Genomic DNA, 22735 nt, shown 5'->3' with positions numbered 1-22735 from the left:
CCGCCTCCCATTACCCAGCGTCCCGCCTAATACCCTCCCGCCTCCCGTTACCCAGCGTCCCTCCTAATACCCTCCCGCCTCCTAATACCCTCCCGCCTCCCCTTACCCAGCAACCCTCCTAATACCCTCCCGCCTCCCCTTACCCAGCGTCCCCCCTAATACCCTCCCGCCTCCCCTTACCCAGCGTCCCTCCTAATTCCCTCCCGCCTCCCCTTACCCAGCGTCCCTCCTAATACCCTCCCGCCTCCTAATACCCTCCCGCCTCCCATTACCCAGCGTCCCGCCTAATACCCTCCCGCCTCCCGTTACCCAGCGTCCCTCCTAATACCCTCCCGCCTCCTAATACCCTCCCGCCTCCCCTTACCCAGCGTCCCTCCTAATACCCTCCCGCCTCCCCTTACCCAGCGTCCCGCCTAATACCCTCCCGCCTCCCCTTACCCAGCGTCCCTCCTAATACCCTCCCGCCTCCCCTTACCCAGCGTCCCGCCTAATACCCTCCCGCCTCCCCTTACCCAGCGTCCCTCCTAATACCCTCCCGCCTCCCGTTACCCAGCGTCCCTCCTAATACCCTCCCGCCTCCCCTTACCCAGCGTCCCTCCTAATACCCTCCCGCCTCCCCTTACCCAGCGTCCCGCCTAATACCCTCCCGCCTCCCCTTACCCAGAGTCCCTCCTAATACCCTCCCGCCTCCCCTTACCCAGCGTCCCTCCTAATACCCTCCCGCCTCCCCTTACCCAGCGTCCCGCCTAATACCCTCCCGCCTCCCCTTACCCAGCGTCCCTCCTAATACCCTCCCGCCTCCCCTTACCCAGCGTCCCACCTAATACCCTCCCGCCTCCCCTTACCCAGCGTCCCTCCTAATACCCTCCCGCCTCCCCTTACCCAGCGTCCCTCCTAATACCCTCCCGCCTCCCGTTACCCAGCGTCCCTCCTAATACCCTCCCGCCTCCCCTTACCCAGCGTCCCTCCTAATACCCTCCCGCCTCCCCTTACCCAGCGTCCCTCCTAATACCCTCCCGCCTCCCCTTACCCAGCGTCCCTCCTAATACCCTCCCGCCTCCCCTTACCCAGCGTCCCTCCTAATACCCTCCCGCCTCCCCTTACCCAGCGTCCCTCCTAATACCCTCCCGCCTCCCCTTACCCAGCGTCCCGCCTAATACCCTCCCGCCTCCCCTTACCCAGCGTCCCTCCTAATACCCTCCCGCCTCCCCTTACCCAGCGTCCCTCCTAATACCCTCCCGCCTCCCCTTACCCAGCGTCCCTCCTAATACCCTCCCGCCTCCCCTTACCCAGCATCCCTCCTAATACCCTCCCGCCTCCCCTTACCCAGCGTCCCTTCTTATACCCTCCCGCCTCCCCTTACCCAGCGTCCCTCCTAATACCCTCCCGCCTCCCCTTACCCAGCGTCCCTCCTAATACCCTCCCGCCTCCCCTTACCCAGCGTCCCTCCTAATACCCTCCCGCCTCCCCTTACCCAGCGTCCCTCCTAATACCCTCCCGCCTCCCCTTACCCAGCGTCCCTCCTAATACCCTCCCGCCTCCCCTTACCCAGCGTCCCGCCTAATACCCTCCCGCCTCCCCTTACCCAGCGTCCCTCCTAATACCCTCCCGCCTCCCGTTACCCAGCGTCCCGCCTAATACCCTCCCGCCTCCCCTTACCCAGCGTCCCTCCTAATACCCTCCCGCCTCCCCTTACCCAGCGTCCCGCCTAATACCCTCCCGCCTCCCCTTACCCAGCGTCCCTCCTAATACCCTCCCGCCTCCCCTTACCCAGCGTCCCGCCTAATACCCTCCCGCCTCCCGTTACCCAGCGTCCCTCCTAATACCCTCCCGCCTCCCGTTACCCAGCGTCCCGCCTAATACCCTCCCATTACCCAGCGTCCCGCCTAATACCCTCCCGCCTCCCCTTACCCAGCGTCCCGCCTAATACCCTCCCGCCTCCCCTTACCCAGCGTCCCGCCTAATACCCTCCCGCCTCCCCTTACCCAGCGTCCCCCCTAATACCCTCCCGCCTCCCCTTACCCAGCGTCCCTCCTAATACCCTCCCGCCTCCCCTTACCCAGCGTCCCTCCTAATACCCTCCCGCCTCCCCTTACCCAGCGTCCCTCCTAATACCCTCCCGCCTCCCCTTACCCAGCGTCCCTCCTAATACCCCTCCCGCCTCCCCTTACCCAGCGTCCCGCCTAATACCCTCCCGCCTCCCCTTACCCAGCGTCCCGCCTAATACCCTCCCGCCTCCCCTTACCCAGCGTCCCTCCTAATACCCTCCCGCCTCCCGTTACCCAGCGTCCCTCCTAATACCCTCCCGCCTCCCCTTACCCAGCGTCCCGCCTAATACCCTCCCGCCTCCCGTTACCCAGCGTCCCGCCTAATACCCTCCCGCCTCCCCTTACCCAGCGTCCCTCCTAATACCCTCCCGCCTCCCCTTACCCAGCGTCCCTCCTAATACCCTCCCGCCTCCCCTTACCCAGCGTCCCTCCTAATACCCTCCCGCCTCCTAATACCCTCCCGCCTCCTAATACCCTCCCGCCTCCCCTTACCCAGCGTCCCTCCTAATACCCTCCCGCCTCCTAATACCCTCCCGCCTCCCCTTACCCAGCGTCCCGCCTAATACCCTCCCGCCTCCCGTTACCCAGCGTCCCTCCTAATACCCTCCCGCCTCCCCTTACCCAGCGTCCCGCCTAATACCCTCCCGCCTCCCGTTACCCAGCGTCCCTCCTAATACCCTCCCGCCTCCCCTTACCCAGCGTCCCTCCTAATACCCTCCCGCCTCCCCTTACCCAGCGTCCCTCCTAATACCCTCCCGCCTCCCCTTACCCAGCGTCCCTCCTAATACCCTCCCGCCTCCCCTTACCCAGCGTCCCTCCTAATACCCTCCCGCCTCCCCTTACCCAGCGTCCCTCCTAATACCCTCCCGCCTCCCCTTACCCAGCGTCCCGCCTAATACCCTCCCGCCTCCCCTTACCCAGCGTCCCGCCTAATACCCTCCCGCCTCCCCTTACCCAGCGTCCCGCCTAATACCCTCCCGCCTCCCCTTACCCAGCGTCCCTCCTAATACCCTCCCGCCTCCCCTTACCCAGCGTCCCTCCTAATACCCTCCCGCCTCCCCTTACCCAGCGTCCCGCCTAATACCCTCCCGCCTCCCCTTACCCAGCGTCCCTCCTAATACCCTCCCGCCTCCCCTTACCCAGCGTCCCTCCTAATACCCTCCCGCCTCCCGTTACCCAGCGTCCCGCCTAATACCCTCCCGCCTCCTAATACCCTCCCGCCTCCCCTTACCCAGCGTCCCTCCTAATACCCTCCCGCCTCCCCTTACCCAGCGTCCCTCCTAATACCCTCCCGCCTCCCCTTACCCAGCGTCCCTCCTAATACCCTCCCGCCTCCCCTTACCCAGCGTCCCGCCTAATACCCTCCCGCCTCCCCTTACCCAGCGTCCCTCCTAATACACTCCCGCCTCCCCTTACCCAGCGTCCCTCCTAATACCCTCCCGCCTCCCCTTACCCAGCGTCCCTCCTAATACCCTCCCGCCTCCCCTTACCCAGCGTCCCGCCTAATACCCTCCCGCCTCCCGTTACCCAGCGTCCCTCCTAATACCCTCCCGCCTCCCCTTACCCAGCGTCCCGCCTAATACCCTCCCGCCTCCCGTTACCCAGCGTCCCTCCTTATACCCTCCCGCCTCCCCTTACCCAGCGTCCCGCCTAATACCCTCCCGCCTCCCCTTACCCAGCGTCCCGCCTAATACCCTCCCGCCTCCCCTTACCCAGCGTCCCTCCTAATACCCTCCCGCCTCCCCTTACCCAGCGTCCCTCCTAATACCCTCCCGCCTCCCCTTACCCAGCGTCCCTCCTAATACCCTCCCGCCTCCCCTTACCCAGCGTCCATCCTAATACCCTCCCGCCTCCCGTTACCCAGCGTCCCGCCTAATACCCTCCCGCCTCCCCTTACCCAGCGTCCCTCCTAATACCCTCCCGCCTCCCCTTACCCAGCGTCCCTCCTAATACCCTCCCGCCTCCCGTTACCCAGCGTCCCGCCTAATACCCTCCCGCCTCCCCTTACCCAGCGTCCCTCCTAATACCCTCCCGCCTCCCCTTACCTAGCGTCCCGCCTAATACCCTCCCGCCTCCCCTTACCCAGCGTCCCTCCTAATACCCTCCCCGCCTCCCCTTACCCAGCGTCCCTCCTAATACCCTCCCGCCTCCCATTACCCAGCGTCCCGCCTAATACCCTCCCGCCTCCCCTTACCCAGCGTCCCTCCTAATACCCTCCCGCCTCCCATTACCCAGCGTCCCGCCTAATACCCTCCTGCCTCCCGTTACCCAGCGTCCCGCCTAATACCCTCCCGCCTCCCCATACCCAGCGTCCCTCCTAATACCCTCCCGCCTCCCATTACCCAGCGTCCCTCCTAATACCCTCCCGCCTCCCGTTACCCAGCGTCCCGCCTAATACCCTCCCGCCTCCCGTTACCCAGCGTCCCGCCTAATACCCTCCCGCCTCCCCTTACCCAGCGTCCCGCCTAATACCCTCCCGCCTCCCCTTACCCAGCGTCCCTCCTAATACCCTCCCGCCTCCCCTTACCCAGCATCCCTCCTAATACCCTCCCGCCTCCCCTTACCCAGCGTCCCTCCTAATACCCTCCCGCCTCCCCTTACCCAGCGTCCCTCCTAATACCCTCCCGCCTCCCGTTACCCAGCGTCTCTCCTAATACCCTCCCGCCTCCCCTTACCCAGCGTCCCTCCTAATACCCTCCCGCCTCCCCTTACCCAGCGTCCCTCCTAATACCCTCCCGCCTCCCCTTACCCAGCGTCCCTCCTAATACCCTCCCGCCTCCCCTTACCCAGCGTCTCTCCTAATACCCTCCCGCCTCCCCTTACCCAGCGTCCCTCCTAATACCCTCCCGCCTCCCCTTACCCAGCGTCCCTCCTAATACCCTCCCGCCTCCCCTTACCCAGCGTCCCTCCTAATACCCTCCCGCCTCCCCTTACCCAGCGTCCCGCCTAATACCCTCCCGCCTCCCCTTACCCAGCGTCCCGCCTAATACCCTCCCGCCTCCCCTTACCCAGCGTCCCGCCTAATACCCTCCCGCCTCCCCTTACCCAGCGTCCCTCCTAATACCCTCCCGCCTCCCCTTACCCAGCGTCCCGCCTAATACCCTCCCGCCTCCCCTTACCCAGCGTCCCTCCTAATACCCTCCCGCCTCCCCTTACCCAGCGTCCCGCCTAATACCCTCCCGCCTCCCCTTACCCAGCGTCCCTCCTAATACCCTCCCGCCTCCCCTTACCCAGCGTCCCTCCTAATACCCTCCCGCCTCCTAATACCCTCCCGCCTCCCATTACCCAGCGTCCCGCCTAATACCCTCCCGCCTCCCGTTACCCAGCGTCCCTCCTAATACCCTCCCGCCTCCCCTTACCCAGCGTCCCTCCTAATACCCTCCCGCCTCCCCTTACCCAGCGTCCCTCCTAATACCCTCCCGCCTCCCGTTACCCAGCGTCCCTCCTAATACCCTCCCGCCTCCCCTTACCCAGCGTCCCGCCTAATACCCTCCCGCCTCCTAATACCCTCCCGCCTCCCCTTACCCAGCGTCCCTCCTAATACCCTCCCGCCTCCCGTTACCCAGCGTCCCTCCTAATACCCTCCCGCCTCCCCTTACCCAGCGTCCCGCCTAATACCCTCCCGCCTCCCCTTACCCAGCGTCCCTCCTAATACCCTCCCGCCTCCCCTTACCCAGCGTCCCTCCTAATACCCTCCCGCCTCCCCTTACCCAGCGTCCCTCCTAATACCCTCCCGCCTCCCCTTACCCAGCGTCCCGCCTAATACCCTCCCGCCTCCCGTTACCCAGCGTCCCTCCTAATACCCTCCCGCCTCCCCTTACCCAGCGTCCCCTCCTAATACCCTCCCGCCTCCCCTTACCCAGCGTCCCGCCTAATACCCTCCCGCCTCCCCTTACCCAGCGTCCCTCCTAATACCCTCCCGCCTCCCCTTACCCAGCGTCCCTCCTAATACCCTCCCGCCTCCCCTTACCCAGCGTCCCGCCTAATACCCTCCCGCCTCCCGTTACCCAGCGTCCCTCCTAATACCCTCCCGCCTCCCCTTACCCAGCGTCCCTCCTAATACCCTCCCGCCTCCCCTTACCCAGCGTCCCGCCTAATACCCTCCCGCCTCCCCTTACCCAGCGTCCCCTCCTTATACCCTCCCGCCTCCCCTTACCCAGCGTCCCTCCTAATACCCTCCCGCCTCCCCTTACCCAGCGTCCATCCTAATACCCTCCCGCCTCCCCTTACCCAGCGTCCCTCCTAATACCCTCCCGCCTCCCCTTACCCAGCGTCCCTCCTAATACCCTCCCCTCCCGTTACCCAGCGTCCCTCCTAATACCCTCCCGCCTCCCCTTACCCAGCGTCCCGCCTAATACCCTCCCGCCTCCCGTTACCCAGCGTCCCGCCTAATACCCTCCCGCCTCCCCTTACCCAGCGTCCCTCCTAATACCCTCCCGCCTCCCCTTACCCAGCGTCCCTCCTAATACCCTCCCGCCTCCCCTTACCCAGCGTCCCGCCTAATACCCTCCCGCCTCCCCTTACCCAGCGTCCCTCCTAATACCCTCCCGCCTCCCCTTACCCAGCGTCCCTCCTAATACCCTCCCGCCTCCCCTTACCCAGCGTCCCTCCTAATACCCTCCCGCCTCCCCTTACCCAGCGTCCCTCCTAATACCCTCCCGCCTCCCCTTACCCAGCGTCCCTCCTAATACCCTCCCGCCTCCCGTTACCCAGCGTCCCTCCTAATACCCTCCCGCCTCCCCTTACCCAGCATCCCTCCTAATACCCTCCCGCCTCCCCTTACCCAGCGTCCCTCCTAATACCCTCCCGCCTCCCCTTACCCAGCGTCCCTCCTAATACCCTCCCGCCTCCCCTTACCCAGCGTCCCTCCTAATACCCTCCCCGCCTCCCCTTACCCAGCGTCCCGCCTAATACCCTCTTGCCTCCCCTTACCCAGCGTCCCGCCTAATACCCTCCCGCCTCCCCTTACCCAGCGTCCCGCCTAATACCCTCCCGCCTCCCCTTACCCAGCGTCCCTCCTAATACCCTCCCGCCTCCCCTTACCCAGCGTCCCGCCTAATACCCTCCCGCCTCCCCTTACCCAGCGTCCCGCCTAATTCCCTCCCGCCTCCCCTTACCCAGCGTCCCTCCTAATACCCTCCCGCCTCCCGTTACCCAGCGTCCCGCCTAATACCCTCCCGCCTCCCCTTACCCAGCGTCCCGCCTAATACCCTCCCGCCTCCCCTTACCCAGCGTCCCTCCTAATACCCTCCCGCCTCCCCTTACCCAGCGTCCCTCCTAATACCCTCCCGCCTCCCCTTACCCAGCGTCCCTCCTAATACCCTCCCGCCTCGCCTTACCCAGCGTCCCTCCTAATACCCTCCCCGCCTCCCCTTACCCAGCGTCCCTCCTAATACCCTCCCGCCTCCCCTTACCCAGCGTCCCGCCTAATACCCTCCCGCCTCCCCTTACCCAGCGTCCCTCCTAATACCCTCCCCGCCTCCCCTTACCCAGCGTCCCGCCTAATACCCTCCCGCCTCCCCTTACCCAGCGTCCCCCCTAATACCCTCCCGCCTCCCGTTACCCAGCGTCCCTCCTAATACCCTCCCGCCTCCCGTTACCCAGCGTCCCTCCTAATACCCTCCCGCCTCCCCTTACCCAGCGTCCCGCCTAATACCCTCCCGCCTCCCCTTACCCAGCGTCCCTCCTAATACCCTCCCGCCTCCCGTTACCCAGCGTCCCGCCTAATACCCTCCCGCCTCCCCTTACCCAGCGTCCCGCCTAATACCCTCCCGCCTCCCGTTACCCAGCGTCCCTCCTAATACCCTCCCGCCTCCCGTTACCCAGCGTCCCGCCTAATACCCTCCCATTACCCAGCGTCCCGCCTAATACCCTCCCGCCTCCCCTTACCCAGCGTCCCGCCTAATACCCTCCCATTACCCAGCGTCCCGCCTAATACCCTCCCGCCTCCCCTTACCCAGCGTCCCTCCTAATACCCTCCCGCCTCCCCTTACCCAGCGTCCCTCCTAATACCCTCCCGCCTCCCATTACCCAGCGTCCCGCCTAATACCCTCCCGCCTCCCCTTACCCAGCGTCCCTCCTAATACCCTCCCGCCTCCCCTTACCCAGCGTCCCTCCTAATACCCTCCCGCCTCCCCTTACCCAGCGTCCCGCCTAATACCCTCCCGCCTCCCGTTACCCAGCGTCCCTCCTAATACCCTCCCGCCTCCCGTTACCCAGCGTCCCGCCTAATACCCTCCCGCCTCCCCTTACCCAGCGTCCCTCCTAATACCCTCCCGCCTCCCGACCCAGCGTCCCTCCTAATACCCTCCCGCCTCCCCTTACCCAGCATCCCTCCTAATACCCTCCCGCCTCCCCTTACACAGCGTCCCTCCTAATACCCTCCCGCCTCCCCTTACCCAGCGTCCCGCCTAATACCCTCCCGCCTCCCCTTACCCAGCGTCCCGCCTAATACCCTCCCGCCTCCCGTTACCCAGCGTCCCGCCTAATACCCTCCCGCCTCCCCTTACCCAGCGTCCCTCCTAATACCCTCCCGCCTCCCCTTACCCAGCGTCCCTCCTAATACCCTCCCGCCTCCCCTTACCCAGCGTCCCTCCTAATACCCTCCCGCCTCCCCTTACCCAGCGTCCCTCCTAATACCCTCCCGCCTCCTAATACCCTCCCGCCTCCCCTTACCCAGCGTCCCGCCTAATACCCTCCCGCCTCCCGTTACCCAGCGTCCCGCCTAATACCCTCCCGCCTCCCTTACCCAGCGTCCCTCCTAATACCCTCCCGCCTCCCCTTACCCAGCGTCCCTCCTAATACCCTCCCGCCTCCCCTTACCCAGCGTCCCGCCTAATACCCTCCCGCCTCCCGTTACCCAGCGTCCCTCCTAATACCCTCCCGCCTCCCCTTACCCAGCGTCCCTCCTAATACCCTCCCGCCTCCCCTTACCCAGCGTCCCTCCTAATACCCTCCCGCCTCCCTTACCCAGCGTCCCGCCTAATACCCTCCCGCCTCCCCTTACCCAGCGTCCCGCCTAATACCCTCCCGCCTCCCCTTACCCAGCGTCCCGCCTAATACCCTCCCGCCTCCCTTACCCAGCGTCCCGCCTAATACCCTCCCGCCTCCACTTACCCAGCGTCCCGCCTAATACCCTCCCGCCTCCCCTTACCCAGCGTCCCTCCTAATACCCTCCCGCCTCCCCTTACCCAGCGTCCCGCCTAATACCCTCCCGCCTCCCGTTACCCAGCGTCCCTCCTAATACCCTCCCGCCTCCCCTTACCCAGCGTCCCTCCTAATACCCTCCCGCCTCCCCTTACCCAGCGTCCCCCCTAATACCCTCCCGCCTCCCCTTACCCAGCGTCCCTCCTAATACCCTCCCGCCTCCCCTTACCCAGCGTCCCTCCTAATACCCTCCCGCCTCCCCTTACCCAGCGTCCCTCCTAATACCCTCCCGCCTCCCCTTACCCAGCGTACCGCCTAATACCCTCCCGCCTCCCGTTACCCAGCGTCCCTCCTAATACCCTCCCGCCTCCCCTTACCCAGCGTCCCTCCTAATACCCTCCCGCCTCCCCTTACCCAGCGTCCCGCCTAATACCCTCCCGCCTCCCGTTACCCAGCGTCCCGCCTAATACCCTCCCGCCTCCCCTTTCCCAGCGTCCCTCCTAATACCCTCCCGCCTCCCCTTACCCAGCGTCCCTCCTAATACCCTCCCGCCTCCCCTTACCCAGCGTCCATCCTAATACCCTCCCGCCTCCCCTTACCCAGCGTCCCGCCTCCTAATACCCTCCCGCCTCCCCTTACCCAGCGTCCCGCCTCCTAATACCCTCCCGCCTCCCCTTACCCAGCGTCCCTCCTAATACCCTCCCGCCTCCCCTTACCCAGCGTCCCGCCTCCTAATACCCTCCCGCCTCCCCTTACCCAGCGTCCCTCCTAATACCCTCCCGCCTCCCCTTACCCAGCGTCCCTCCTAATACCCTCCCGCCTCCTAATACCCTCCCGCCTCCCCTTACCCAGCGTCCCCCCTAATACCCTCCCGCCTCCCCTTACCCAGCGTCCCTCCTAATACCCTCCCGCCTCCCGTTACCCAGCGTCTCTCCTAATACCCTCCCGCCTCCCCTTACCCAGCGTCCCTCCTAATACCCTCCCGCCTCCCCTTACCCAGCGTCCCTCCTAATACCCTCCCGCCTCCCCTTACCCAGCGTCCCTCCTAATACCCTCCCGCCTAATACCCTCCTATTACCCAGCGTCCCGCCTAATACCCTCCCGCCTCCCCTTACCCAGCGTCCCGCCTAATACCCTCCCGCCTCCCCTTACCCAGCGTCCCTCCTAATACCCTCCCGCCTCCCCTTACCCAGCGTCCCTCCTAATACCCTCCCGCCTCCCCTTACCCAGCGTCCCGCCTAATACCCTCCCGCCTCCCCTTACCCAGCGTCCCTCCTAATACCCTCCCGCCTCCCCTTACCCAGCGTCCCTCCTAATACCCTCCCGCCTCCCCTTACCCAGCGTCCCTCCTAATACCCTCCCGCCTCCCCTTACCCAGCGTCCCTCCTAATACCCTCCCGCCTCCCCTTACCCAGCGTCCCTCCTAATACCCTCCCGCCTCCCGTTACCCAGCGTCCCTCCTAATACCCTCCCGCCTCCCCTTACCCAGCGTCCCTCCTAATACCCTCCCGCCTCCCCTTACCCAGCGTCCCTCCTAATACCCTCCCGCCTCCCCTTACCCAGCGTCCCGCCTAATACCCTCCCGCCTCCCGTTACCCAGCGTCCCGCCTAATACCCTCCCGCCTCCCCTTACCCAGCGTCCCTCCTAATACCCTCCCGCCTCCCCTTACCCAGCGTCCCCCCTAATACCCTCCCGCCTCCCCTTACCCAGCGTCCCTCCTAATACCCTCCCGCCTCCCCTTACCCAGCGTCCCTCCTAATACCCTCCCCTTACCCAGCGTCCCTCCTAATACCCTCCCGCCTCCCCTTACCCAGCGTCCCTCCTAATACCCTCCCGCCTCCCCTTACCCAGCGTCCCTCCTAATACCCTCCCGCCTCCCCTTACCCAGCGTCCCGCCTAATACCCTCCCGCCTCCCCTTACCCAGCGTCCCTCCTAATACCCTCCCGCCTCCCGTTACCCAGCGTCCCTCCTAATACCCTCCCGCCTCCCGTTACCCAGCGTCCCTCCTAATACCCTCCCGCCTCCCCTTACCCAGCGTCCCTCCTAATACCCTCCCGCCTCCCCTTACCCAGCGTCCCTCCTAATACCCTCCCGCCTCCCCTTACCCAGCGTCCCGCCTAATACCCTCCCGCCTCCCCTTACCCAGCGTCCCTCCTAATACCCTCCCGCCTCCCCTTACCCAGCGTCCCTCCTAATACCCTCCCGCCTCCCCTTACCCAGCGTCCCTCCTAATACCCTCCCGCCTCCCCTTACCCAGCGTCCCGCCTAATACCCTCCCGCCTCCCCTTACCCAGCGTCCCTCCTAATACCCTCCCGCCTCCCCTTACCCAGTGTCCCTCCTAATACCCTCCCGCCTCCCCTTACCCAGCGTCCCTCCTAATACCCTCCCGCCTCCCCTTACCCAGCGTCCCGCCTAATACCCTCCCGCCTCCCCTTACCCAGCGTCCCGCCTCCTAATACCCTCCCGCCTCCCCTTACCCAGCGTCCCCCCTAATACCCTCCCGCCTCCCCTTACCCAGCGTCCCCCCTAATACCCTCCCGCCTCCCCTTACCCAGCGTCCCTCCTAATACCCTCCCGCCTCCCCTTACCCAGCGTCCCTCCTAATACCCTCCCGCCTCCCCTTACCCAGCGTCCCTCCTAATACCCTCCCGCCTCCCCTTACCCAGCGTCCCTCCTAATACCCTCCCGCCTCCCCTTACCCAGCGTCCCGCCTAATACCCTCCCGCCTCCCCTTACCCAGCGTCCCGCCTCCTAATACCCTCCCGCCTCCCCTTACTCAGCGTCCCCCCTAATACCCTCCCGCCTCCCCTTACCCAGCGTCCCTCCTAATACCCTCCCGCCTCCCCTTACCCAGCGTCTCTCCTAATACCCTCCCGCCTCCCGTTACCCAGCGTCCCTCCTAATACCCTCCCGCCTCCTAATACCCTCCCGCCTCCCGTTACCCAGCGTCCCTCCTAATACCCTCCCGCCTCCCCTTACCCAGCGTCTCTCCTAATACCCTCCCGCCTCCCGTTACCCAGCGTCCCTCCTAATACCCTCCCGCCTCCCCTTACCCAGCGTCCCGCCTAATACCCTCCCGCCTCCCGTTACCCAGCGTCCCTCCTAATACCCTCCCGCCTCCCCTTACCCAGCGTCCCTCCTAATACCCTCCCGCCTCCCCTTACCCAGCGTCCCTCCTAATACCCTCCCGCCTCCCCTTACCCAGCGTCCCTCCTAATACCCTCCCACCTCCCCTTACCCAGCGTCCCTCCTAATACCCTCCCGCCTCCCCTTACCCAGCGTCCCTCCTAATACCCTCCCGCCTCCCCTTACCCAGCGTCCCTCCTAATACCCTCCCGCCTCCCCTTACCCAGCGTCCCGCCTAATACCCTCCCGCCTCCCCTTACCCAGCGTCCCGCCTCCTAATACCCTCCCGCCTCCCCTTACCCAGCGTCCCGCCTAATACCCTCCCGCCTAATACCCTCCCGCCTCCCCTTACCCAGCGTCCCTCCTAATACCCTCCCGCCTCCCCTTACCCAGCGTCCCTCCTAATACCCTCCCGCCTAATACCCTCCTATTACCCAGCGTCCCGCCTAATACCCTCCCGCCTCCCATTACCCAGCGTCCCGCCTAATACCCTCCCGCCTCCCCTTACCCAGCGTCCCGCCTCCTAATACCCTCCCGCCTCCCCTTACCCAGCGTCCCTCCTAATACCCTCCCGCCTCCCGTTACCCAGCGTCCCGCCTAATACCCTCCCGCCTCCCCTTACCCAGCGTCCCTCCTAATACCCTCCCGCCTCCCCTTACCCAGCGTCCCTCCTAATACCCTCCCGCCTCCCCTTACCCAGCGTCCCTCCTAATACCCTCCCGCCTCCCCTTACCCAGCGTCCCTCCTAATACCCTCCCGCCTCCCGTTACCCAGCGTCCCTCCTAATACCCTCCCGCCTCCCCTTACCCAGCGTCCCTCCTAATACCCTCCCGCCTCCCCTTACCCAGCGTCCCTCCTAATACCCTCCCGCCTCCCCTTACCCAGCGTCCCTCCTAATACCCTCCCGCCTCCTAATACCCTCCCGCCTCCCATTACCCAGCGTCCCGCCTAATACCCTCCCGCCTCCCGTTACCCAGCGTCCCTCCTAATACCCTCCCGCCTCCCCTTACCCAGCGTCCCTCCTAATACCCTCCCGCCTCCCCTTACCCAGCGTCCCCCCTAATACCCTCCCGCCTCCCCTTACCCAGCGTCCCGCCTAATACCCTCCCGCCTCCCCTTACCCAGCGTCCCTCCTAATACCCTCCCGCCTCCCCTTACCCAGCGTCCCCCCTAATACCCTCCCACCTCCCCTTACCCAGCGTCCCTCCTAATACCCTCCCGCCTCCCCTTACCCAGCGTCCCCCCTAATACCCTCCCGCCTCCCCTTTCCCAGCGTCCCTCCTAATACCCTCCCGCCTCCCCTTACCCAGCGTCCCGCCTAATACCCTCCCGCCTCCCCTTACCCAGCGTCCCTCCTAATACCCTCCCGCCTCCCCTTACCCAGCGTCCCGCCTCCCGTTACCCAGCGTCCCTCCTAATACCCTCCCGCCTCCCGTTACCCAGCCTCTCGCCTCCCGTTACCCAGCCTCCCGTTACCCAGCCTCCCGCCTCCCGTTACCCAGCGTCCCTCCTCCCGTTACCCAGCCTCCCGTTACCCAGCCTCCCGCCTCCCGTTACCCAGCCTCCCTCCTCCCGTTACCCAGCCTCCCGTTACCCAGCGTCCCGCCTCCCAGTCCTAGCGCCGATCTCTGTACCCCGTAGGGTGGTGGATAACGAGGGGACGCTGCAGTTAAAACGCACCTTTCAGATCCAGCAGACGGCTCACCCTATCTGCAGCATCTTCTGCCCCCTTATGTCCTTCCGGCAGGGAGCCTGTGTGGGTAGGTACCACGCCCAGCACCACGTGCCGATCCTGGGTGGCTGCCCTCGTCAGTGAGGGGACATGTATTAATGTATGTTCCCTGTGCCGGCAGCAGCCTGTGTATATCCGTGTCCCTCTCTCTCAGTAACAGGCTGTGTATATCCGTGTCCCTCTCTCTCAGTAACAGGCTGTGTATATCCGTGTCCCTCTCTCTCAGTAACAGGCTGTGTATATCCGTGTCCCTCTCTCTCAGTAACAGGCTGTGTATATCCGTGTCCCTCTCTCTCAGTAACAGGCTGTGTATATCCGTGTCCCTCTCTCTCAGTAACAGGCTGGGTATATCCGTGTCCCTCTCTCAGTAACAGGCTGTGTATATCCGTGTCCCTCTCTCAGTAACAGGCTGTGTATATCCGTGTCCCTCTCTCAGTAACAGGCGGTGTATATCCGTGTCCCTCTCTCAGTAACAGGCGGTGTATATCCGTGTCCCTCTCTCAGTAACAGGCGGTGTATACCGTGTCCCTCTCTCAGTAACAGGCTGTGTATATCCGTGTCCCTCTCTCAGTAACAGGCGGTGTATATCCGTGTCCCTCTCTCAGTAACAGGCGGTGTATATCCGTGTCCCTCTCTCTCAGTAACAGGCTGTGTATATCCGTGTCCCTCTCTCTCAGTAACAGGCTGTGTATATCCGTGTCCCTCTCTCAGTAACAGGCTGTGTATATCCGTGTCCCTCTCTCAGTAACAGGCTGTGTATATCCGTGTCCCTCTCTCAGTAACAGGCTGTATATATCCGTGTCCCTCTCTCTCAGTAACAGGCTGTATATATCCGTGTCCCTCTCTCTCAGTAACAGGCTGTGTATATCCGTGTCCCTCTCTCAGTAACAGGCTGTGTATATCCGTGTCCCTCTCTCTCAGTAACAGGCTGTGTATATCCGTGTCCCTCTCTCAGTAACAGGCTGTGTATATCCGTGTCCCTCTCTCTCAGTAACAGGCTGTGTATATCCGTGTCCCTCTCTCTCAGTAACAGGCTGTGTATATCCGTGTCCCTCTCTCTCAGTAACAGGCTGTGTATATCCGTGTCCCTCTCTCTCAGTAACAGGCTGTGTATATCCGTGTCCCTCTCTCTCAGTAACAGGCTGTGTATATCCGTGTCCCTCTCTCTCAGTAACAGGCTGTGTATATATCCGTGTCCCTCTCTCAGTAACAGGCTGTGTATATCCGTGTCCCTCTCTCAGTAACAGGCTGTGTATATCCGTGTCCCTCTCTCTCAGTAACAGGCTGTGTATATCCGTGTCCCTCTCTCTCAGTAACAGGCTGTGTATATCCGTGTCCCTCTCTCAGTAACAGGCTGTATATATCCGTGTCCCTCTCTCTCAGTAACAGGCTGTGTATATCCGTGTCCCTCTCTCTCAGTAACAGGCTGTGTATATCCGTGTCCCTCTCTCTTAGTAACAGGCTGTGTATATATCCGTGTCCCTCTCTCAGTAACAGGCTGTGTATATCCGTGTCCCTCTCTCAGTAACAGGCTGTGTATATCCGTGTCCCTCTCTCTCAGTAACAGGCTGTGTATATCCGTGTCCCTCTCTCTCAGTAACAGGCTGTGTATATCCGTGTCCCTCTCTCAGTAACAGGCTGTATATATCCGTGTCCCTCTCTCTCAGTAACAGGCTGTGTATATCCGTGTCCCTCTCTCTCAGTAACAGGCTGTGTATATATCCGTGTCCCTCTCTCAGTAACAGGCTGTGTGTATATCCGTGTCCCTCTCTCTCAGTAACAGGCTGTGTATATCCGTGTCCCTCTCTCAGTAACAGGCTGTGTATATCCGTGTCCCTCTCTCAGTAACAGGCTGTGTATATCCGTGTCCCTCTCTCAGTAACAGGCTGTGTATATCCGTGTCCCTCTCTCAGTAACAGGCTGTGTATATCCGTGTCCCTCTCTCAGTAACAGGCTGTGTATATCCGTGTCCCTCTCTCAGTAACAGGCGGTGTATATCCGTGTCCCTCTCTCAGTAACAGGCGGTGTATATCCGTGTCCCTCTCTCAGTAACAGGCTGTGTATATCCGTGTCCCTCTCTCAGTAACAGGCGGTGTATATCCGTGTCCCTCTCTCTCAGTAACAGGCTGTGTATATCCGTGTCCCTCTCTCTCAGTAACAGGCTGTGTATATCCGTGTCCCTCTCTCTCAGTAACAGGCTGTGTATATCCGTGTCCCTCTCTCAGTAACAGGCTGTGTATATCCGTGTCCCTCTCTCTCAGTAACAGGCTGTGTATATCCGTGTCCCTCTCTCTCAGTAACAGGCTGTGTATATATCCGTGTCCCTCTCTCAGTAACAGGCTGTGTATATCCGTGTCCCTCTCTCTCAGTAACAGGCGGTGTATATCCGTGTCCCTCTCTCTCAGTAACAGGCGGTGTATATCCGTGTCCCTCTCTCTCAGTAACAGGCTGTGTATATCAGTGTCCCTCTCTCTCAGTAACAGGCTGTGTATATCCGTGTCCCTCTCTCAGTAACAGGCTGTGTATATCCGTGTCCCTCTCTCAGTAACAGGCTGTGTATATCCGTGTCCCTCTCTCTCAGTAACAGGCTGTGTATATCCGTGTCCCTCTCTCAGTAACAGGCTGTGTATATCCGTGTCCCTCTCTCAGTAACAGGCTGTGTATATCCGTGTCCCTCTCTCTCAGTAACAGGCTGTGTATATCCGTGTCCCTCTCTCAGTAACAGGCTGTGTATATCCGTGTCCCTCTCTCAGTAACAGGCTGTGTATATCCGTGTCCCTCTCTCAGTAACAGCCTGTGCATATCCGTGTCCCTCTCTCTCAGTAACAGGCTGTGTATATCCGTGTCCCTCTCTCTCAGTAACAGGCTGTGTATATCCGTGTCCCTCTCTCTCAGTAACAGGCTGTGTATATCCGTGTCCCTCTCTCTCAGTAACAGGCTGTGTATATCCGTGTCCCTCTCTCAGTAACAGGCGGTGTATATCCGTGTCCCTCTCTCTCAGTAACAGGCTGTGTATATCTGTGTCCCTCTCTCTCAGTAACAGGCTGTGTATATCCGTGTCCCTCTCTCTCAGTAACAGGCTGTGTATATCCGTGTCCCTCTCTCTCAGTAACAGGCTGTGTATATCCGTGTCCCTCTCTCAGTAACAGGCTGTGTATATCCGTGTCCCTCTCTCAGTAACAGGCTGTGTATATCCGTGTCCCTCTCTCAGTAACAGGCTGTGTATATCCGTGTCCCTCTCTCTCAGTAACAGGCTGTGTATATCCGTGTCCCTCTCTCTCAGTAACAGGCTGTGTATATCCGTGTCCCTCTCTCAGTAACAGGCTGTGTATATCCGTGTCCCTCTCTCTCAGTAACAGGCTGTGTATATCCGTGTCCCTCTCTCAGTAACAGGCTGTATATATCCGTGTCCCTCTCTCAGTAACAGGCTGTGTATATCCGTGTCCCTCTCTCAGTAACAGGCTGTGTATATCCGTGTCCCTCTCTCTCAGTAACAGGCTGTGTATATCCGTGTCCCTCTCTCTCAGTAACAGGCTGTGTATATCCGTGTCCCTCTCTCTCAGTAACAGGCTGTGTATATCCGTGTCCCTCTCTCTCAGTAACAGGCTGTGTATATCCGTGTCCCTCTCTCTCAGTAACAGGCTGTGTATATCCGTGTCCCTCTCTCTCAGTAACAGGCTGTGTATATATCCGTGTCCCTCTCTCAGTAACAGGCTGTGTATATCCGTGTCCCTCTCTCTCAGTAACAGGCTGTGTATATCCGTGTCCCTCTCTCAGTAACAGGCGGTGTATATCCGTGTCCCTCTCTCAGTAACAGGCGGTGTATATCCGTGTCCCTCTCTCAGTAACAGGCTGTGTATATCCGTGTCCCTCTCTCTCAGTAACAGGCTGTGTATATATCCGTGTCCCTCTCTCAGTAACAGGCTGTGTGTATATCCGTGTCCCTCTCTCTCAGTAACAGGCTGTGTATATCCGTGTCCCTCTCTCTCAGTAACAGCCTGTGCATATCCGTGTCCCTCTCTCAGTAACAGGCAGCGAAGACATGTGTGTCTATTTCTTCGATGTGGAACGAGCCACCAAGGCCATTGTGAACAAGCTGCAGGGACACAGCGCGGTGGTGCTGGGCGTCAGCTTTAACTGTGACGAGAGTCTCCTAGCCTCCAGTGATGCCAAGGGAATGGTAATAGTCTGGAGGCGGGAGCAGAAATGATATGTACGCCCGCCCTCGCCCTCCCTCCCTCCGCCTCAGACTGATCTCATATGGCTGGCAGCAGACACCGTTCCCTCCTTGTAACGCCCACAGCCGTCCTGCTGAGGCTCGGGGGGCTGCAACACCCCAATTCTCTGTACCTTTTATTTATATATCTTTCCCTTCGTTGTCACTTTGTGCATCACCAAATAAAAGCTCCGCCTGTCGCATCCCAACCTTCGCCTGTACATGTGATGGAAAAGCAGCGTAAGGTGTAACTACAGCCAGTCATACACGGGGCTGGGTGGGACAGTGTGTAACACCACACACACACACACACACACACACACACACACACACACACACGGATTATTACCCAGTGAGCTGTCCTGGTGTCCTGGGAGCAGCAGGTTAGGGGCTCCTTCTATTACTGGCGCAGCTGTGTGCAAAGGTGTTCAGCGGCACTCGTGTCCTATACAATGACCAGCACTGAGACCGTGTGATTACAGAAATAAAACATTGTATTTACACCCTAAACATCAGCCCCTCGCAGAGCCCACATATAAAAACTACACAATTCAGAAGATGTAGAAATAAAAATCCCACATAACAGGACTGGTAAAACCGAATGCCACCGACCCTCAGAAGGGGAATGCATAGGCGCCTCCTATATGTACAGAGCAGCCTCTCCCATATGGGTGGGGGACGGGACCAGCATGAAGGCAGGGATTCAAGTAAAAAGTCCCAGGCCAGTGATGGCCGAGCCTGGACAGCTGCTGCAGTATGGCCCGGACAGGTTATCAGAGCCCAAGCTCTGGCCGCTCTGACCACCAGCTCGAGTCACAGAACGGACGCGGGCAGCAGCGGAAGGGTAAAAACGGGATCAAAGTCTTTAGCACCAACATTTTATAAAGAGGGGCCCCTTCTAGCAGAGACGGGGCTTCGGATTTGGGGAGGCCTCCAGGATTCCCAGCGGGGGTGTAAACACAGAGCTTGTTAGCGATGGCACAGGAACCAGCCTCGGACCGGTGTGTGCACAGGCGACTGGGTTCCCTTCTGCCCTCAGAAGAGGTATTTACGGCAGCTGCTTTGCCCACATTTGCACTCCACTCTCACTCGCTTTTTGGGTGAACCCGTAAGCCCAGCAAGGCCAAAATTAGAATCCATCTTCGTGCTCTCCACGTCCACCGGGTCCACTAGAGGGGAGGAGAGTATTAAAGCATGAAACAGAGCCCTCCCTAACAGGACACAGCGTTTCCAACCTGCCCTGCAGCCCCCTCTGGTTGAAGAACTGACACTATACACACACACTGCAAACTCTCAGTCGTTCGTCCTCTGCCAGATCACGCGCGCACACGCGCCCCCCCCACACACGCGCCCCCCCCTCACCCTCCCCCCCCCCCTCACCCTCCCCCCCCCCCCCGCACACACACACGCACCCCCCCCGCACACACATGCCCTACACACACCCCCCCGCTCTACACGCACACACATGCCCTCCCAGCCCACCCTATATGCACAAGCCCCCCCCGCTCTACACGCACCTGCCCCCTACGCACACGCCCTACACCCCCCCCCCCTCAAATGCACGAGGGTGGAAATATTTGCCGCCCCAAACCCGGGTCTAATGACACCTATTTTTACCCAGCACACGGCTCACCCTGCATGTTGTAGTCAAAGGTGAGCTCCTCCCCCGTGCGGATTGTGCGCGTGGAGAAGAAGGCGATGCGCGGCAAACGCTCGTCCAGGTTATCAATGAAGATGTTGTACACCTGCAGGTTGGGGTTACACTGCGGGGGAGCGGGGTGAGAGGCGGCCGGGGCAGCGGGGCGAGAGGCAGCGGGGCGAGAGGCGGCGGGGGGAGCGGGGCGAGGGGGAGCGGGGCGAGAGGCGGCGGGGGGAGGGGGGCAAGAGGAGCGGGGCGAGAGGCGGCGGGGGGAGGGGGGCAAGAGGCGGCGGGGGGAGGGGGGCAAGAGGAGCGGGGCGAGAGGCGGCGGGGGGAGCGGGGCGAGAGGCGGCCGGGGCGAGAGGCGGCCGGGGGAGCGGGGCGAGAGGCGGCCGGGGGAGCGGGGCGAGAGGCGGCCAGGCCCGCCCTGGGCAGGGGGAGCGGGGCGAGAGGCGGCCGGGGGAGCGGGGCGAGAGGCGGCGGGGGGAGCGGGGCGAGAGGCGGCCGGGGCGAGAGGCGGCCGGGGGAGCGGGGCGAGAGGTGGCCAGGCCCGCCCTGGGCAGGGGGAGCGGGGCGAGAGGCGGCCGGGGGAGCGGGGCGAGAGGCGGCCGGGGGAGCGGGGCGAGAGGCGGCCGGGGGAGCGGGGCGAGAGGCGGCCGGGGGAGCGGGGCGAGAGGCGGCCGGGGGAGCGGGGCGAGAGGCGGCCGGGGGAGCGGGGCGAGAGGCGGCCGGGGGAGCGGGGCGAGAGGCGGCCGGGGGAGCGGGGCGAGAGGCGGCCGGGGGGAGCGAGGCGGCCGGGGGAGCGAGGCGGCCGGGGGAGCGGGGCGAGAGGCGGCCGGGGGAGCGGGGCGAGAGGCAGCCGGGGGAGCGGGGCGAGAGGCAGCCGGGGGAGCGGGGCGAGAGGCGGCCGGGGGAGCGGGGTGAGAGGCGGCCGGGGGAGCGGGGCGAGGCGGCCGGGGGAGCGGGGCGAAGCGGCCGGGGGAGCGGGGCGAGGCGGCCGGTGGAGCAGGGTGAGGCGGCTGTGATGCCTCCAGCACTTACACTGTGGTTGACGAAGTGCGAGATGTTCCCGTAGTGAGCTGCGTCCACAGTGTACACATCTTCCACGTAATCCAGGTCAAACAGATAAGTTGCCCCCTGCCGGTCGTAGATCTGCCCCCTGCGCTCCGCCTCCTCCGAGGTAATTATCTGAAACACAGGCCGTGCCTGGTTCACACTGTGCTCACAGACACAACACACACAATCCAGAATGTTCCATTCACACAAGTTACTGGGGCGCTCATATGAAACGTCAATATATTTGTTTTATAATTATTGTCCCCTTCCCAATGCACAGAGAGAGATACATATATCTATATATAGGGGGGGGAAGAGAATCAATGCTGTGTCTCCCTTCCCCCACGTACTCTGTGCATCCCCTCCCCCACACACTCCATGCCTCCCCTCCCCCACACACTCCATGCATCCCCTCCCCCACACACTCCATGCCTCCCCCTCCCCCCACACACACACTCCATGCCTCCCCTCCCCCACACACACACTCCATGCCTCCCCTCCCCCACACACTCCATGCCTCACCTCCCCCACACACTCCATGCCTCCCCTCCCCCCCACACACACACTCCATGCCTCACCTCCCCCACATACTCCATGCCTCACCTCCCCCACATACTCCATGCCTCACCTCCCCCACACACTCCATGCCTCACCTCCCCCACACACACCATGCCTCACCTCCCCCACACACTCCATGCCTCACCTCCCCCACACACTCCATGCCTCACCTCCCCCACACACTCCATGCCTCACCTCCCCCACACACTCCATGCCTCACCTCCCCCACACACACCATGCCTCACCTCCCCCACGTACTCCATGACGAAGCTGTGCTTGCGGATTTTCTCCAGGGAGCGCACCCCCCAGCCCCTGCCGTCCGGCGTGCGGAAGATGCACAGCTTGCACTGGATGCCCTTCTGTACCACACGGTTGGGGCAGGACGGGCCGCAGCGGCAGAAGGAGTTGCACTCGTATATGGGGTGGCCGGCTCGCACCCTCACCTGGCCCTCATGGTTGTAGGCAAATTTATGCATGGAGGCTCCTGGGCAGCAGCCCCCCGTGTCAGTGTAACAGTCGTGGCACGAGCATCCTGGCGCCACCTGGCTAAGCGTCACCCCCTCCCCCACCTTGTACTCGTTGATATACACGAAGTCCCGGGGGGCCCCCTCCAGGTCAACCTCGTTCTCCACCAGGATGAGCCCCGGCTGCAAGCTCTTGGCGTTCAGGTGCTGCTGCCATTGCCGCAGGAGCTGCCGCTGCTTGGCCTTCAGCACCAGGTGATGGGAAAGGCTTGGGTCCAGTTTGCGGGGGCAGCGTGCAGCCACCTTCCTGCCCCCCGAGCCTCCCTTGGCCTGCGCTCGCCGCTGGAGCTCCCGCTCTATGTCCCGGTGGAACTGCTTGATGAGGTGGAAGCACTTGAGGTGATGGCGGGGCTCCCAGGAGCAGGCAGAGTGCGGGTATCCCTTCCACTTCACCAGGTAATGCTCCTCCTGAGGGACACATACAGGCATGAGTACCGGCACTGCCCCCTCCCCCACACACCCAGTACCGGCACTGCCCCCTCCCCCACACACCCAGTACCGGCACTGCCCCCTCCCCCACACACCCAGTACCGGCACTGCCCCCTCCCCCACACACCCAGTACCGGCACTGCCCCCTCCCCCACACACCCAGTACCGGCACTGCCCCCTCCCCCACACACCCAGTACCGGCACTGCCCCCTCCCCCACACACCCAGTACCGGCACTGCCCCCTCCCCCACACACCCA

At 62.4% G+C, this 22735-nt stretch overlaps 1 protein-coding gene and 1 long non-coding RNA gene across 2 annotated transcripts; one reads left to right on the top strand and one right to left on the bottom strand.

Moving 5' to 3' along the window:
* The first annotated feature begins 13848 nt into the window (after positions 1-13848).
* LOC142475643 (uncharacterized) lies at positions 13849-18480 on the top strand. Its single transcript, XR_012791059.1, has 2 exons — positions 13849-14083; positions 18081-18480. It is a non-coding gene; the product is annotated as an uncharacterized LOC142475643 (long non-coding RNA).
* Positions 18481-18759: 279 nt separating this feature from the next.
* SUV39H1 (SUV39H1 histone lysine methyltransferase) lies at positions 18760-22492 on the bottom strand. The gene is made up of 4 exons (XM_075581418.1): positions 21770-22492; positions 20952-21098; positions 19905-20034; positions 18760-19440 (listed from the first exon to the last, which is right to left on the bottom strand). The coding sequence occupies exons 1-4, from the start codon at positions 22475-22477 to the stop codon at positions 19307-19309; spliced, it is 1119 nt and encodes a 372-aa protein (XP_075437533.1). The 5' UTR covers positions 22478-22492; the 3' UTR covers positions 18760-19306.
* Positions 22493-22735: the final 243 nt, after the last annotated feature.

This window comes from Ascaphus truei, unplaced genomic scaffold (genome assembly GCF_040206685.1).
Source record: "Ascaphus truei isolate aAscTru1 unplaced genomic scaffold, aAscTru1.hap1 HAP1_SCAFFOLD_1300, whole genome shotgun sequence".
In the NCBI taxonomy this organism is placed as follows: domain Eukaryota; kingdom Metazoa; phylum Chordata; class Amphibia; order Anura; family Ascaphidae; genus Ascaphus; species Ascaphus truei.
The sequence above is the reverse complement of the archived record's forward strand: the minus strand, read 5'-3'. Positions and strand labels throughout refer to the sequence as shown.

Excerpts from the sequence above, each read along its gene's own strand:
- SUV39H1 (XM_075581418.1), bottom strand. The coding sequence starts at position 22,477 with ATGCCTGTATGTGTCCCTCAGGAGGAGCATTACCTGGTGAAGTGGAAG. Across the intron at positions 20,035-20,951 it reads CGCACTTCGTCAACCACAGT|TGTAACCCCAACCTGCAGGT; the intron begins GTAAGTGCTGGA and ends GCTCCCCCGCAG. Across the intron at positions 19,441-19,904 it reads CTTTGACTACAACATGCAGG|TGGACCCGGTGGACGTGGAG; the intron begins GTGAGCCGTGTG and ends CCTCCCCTCTAG.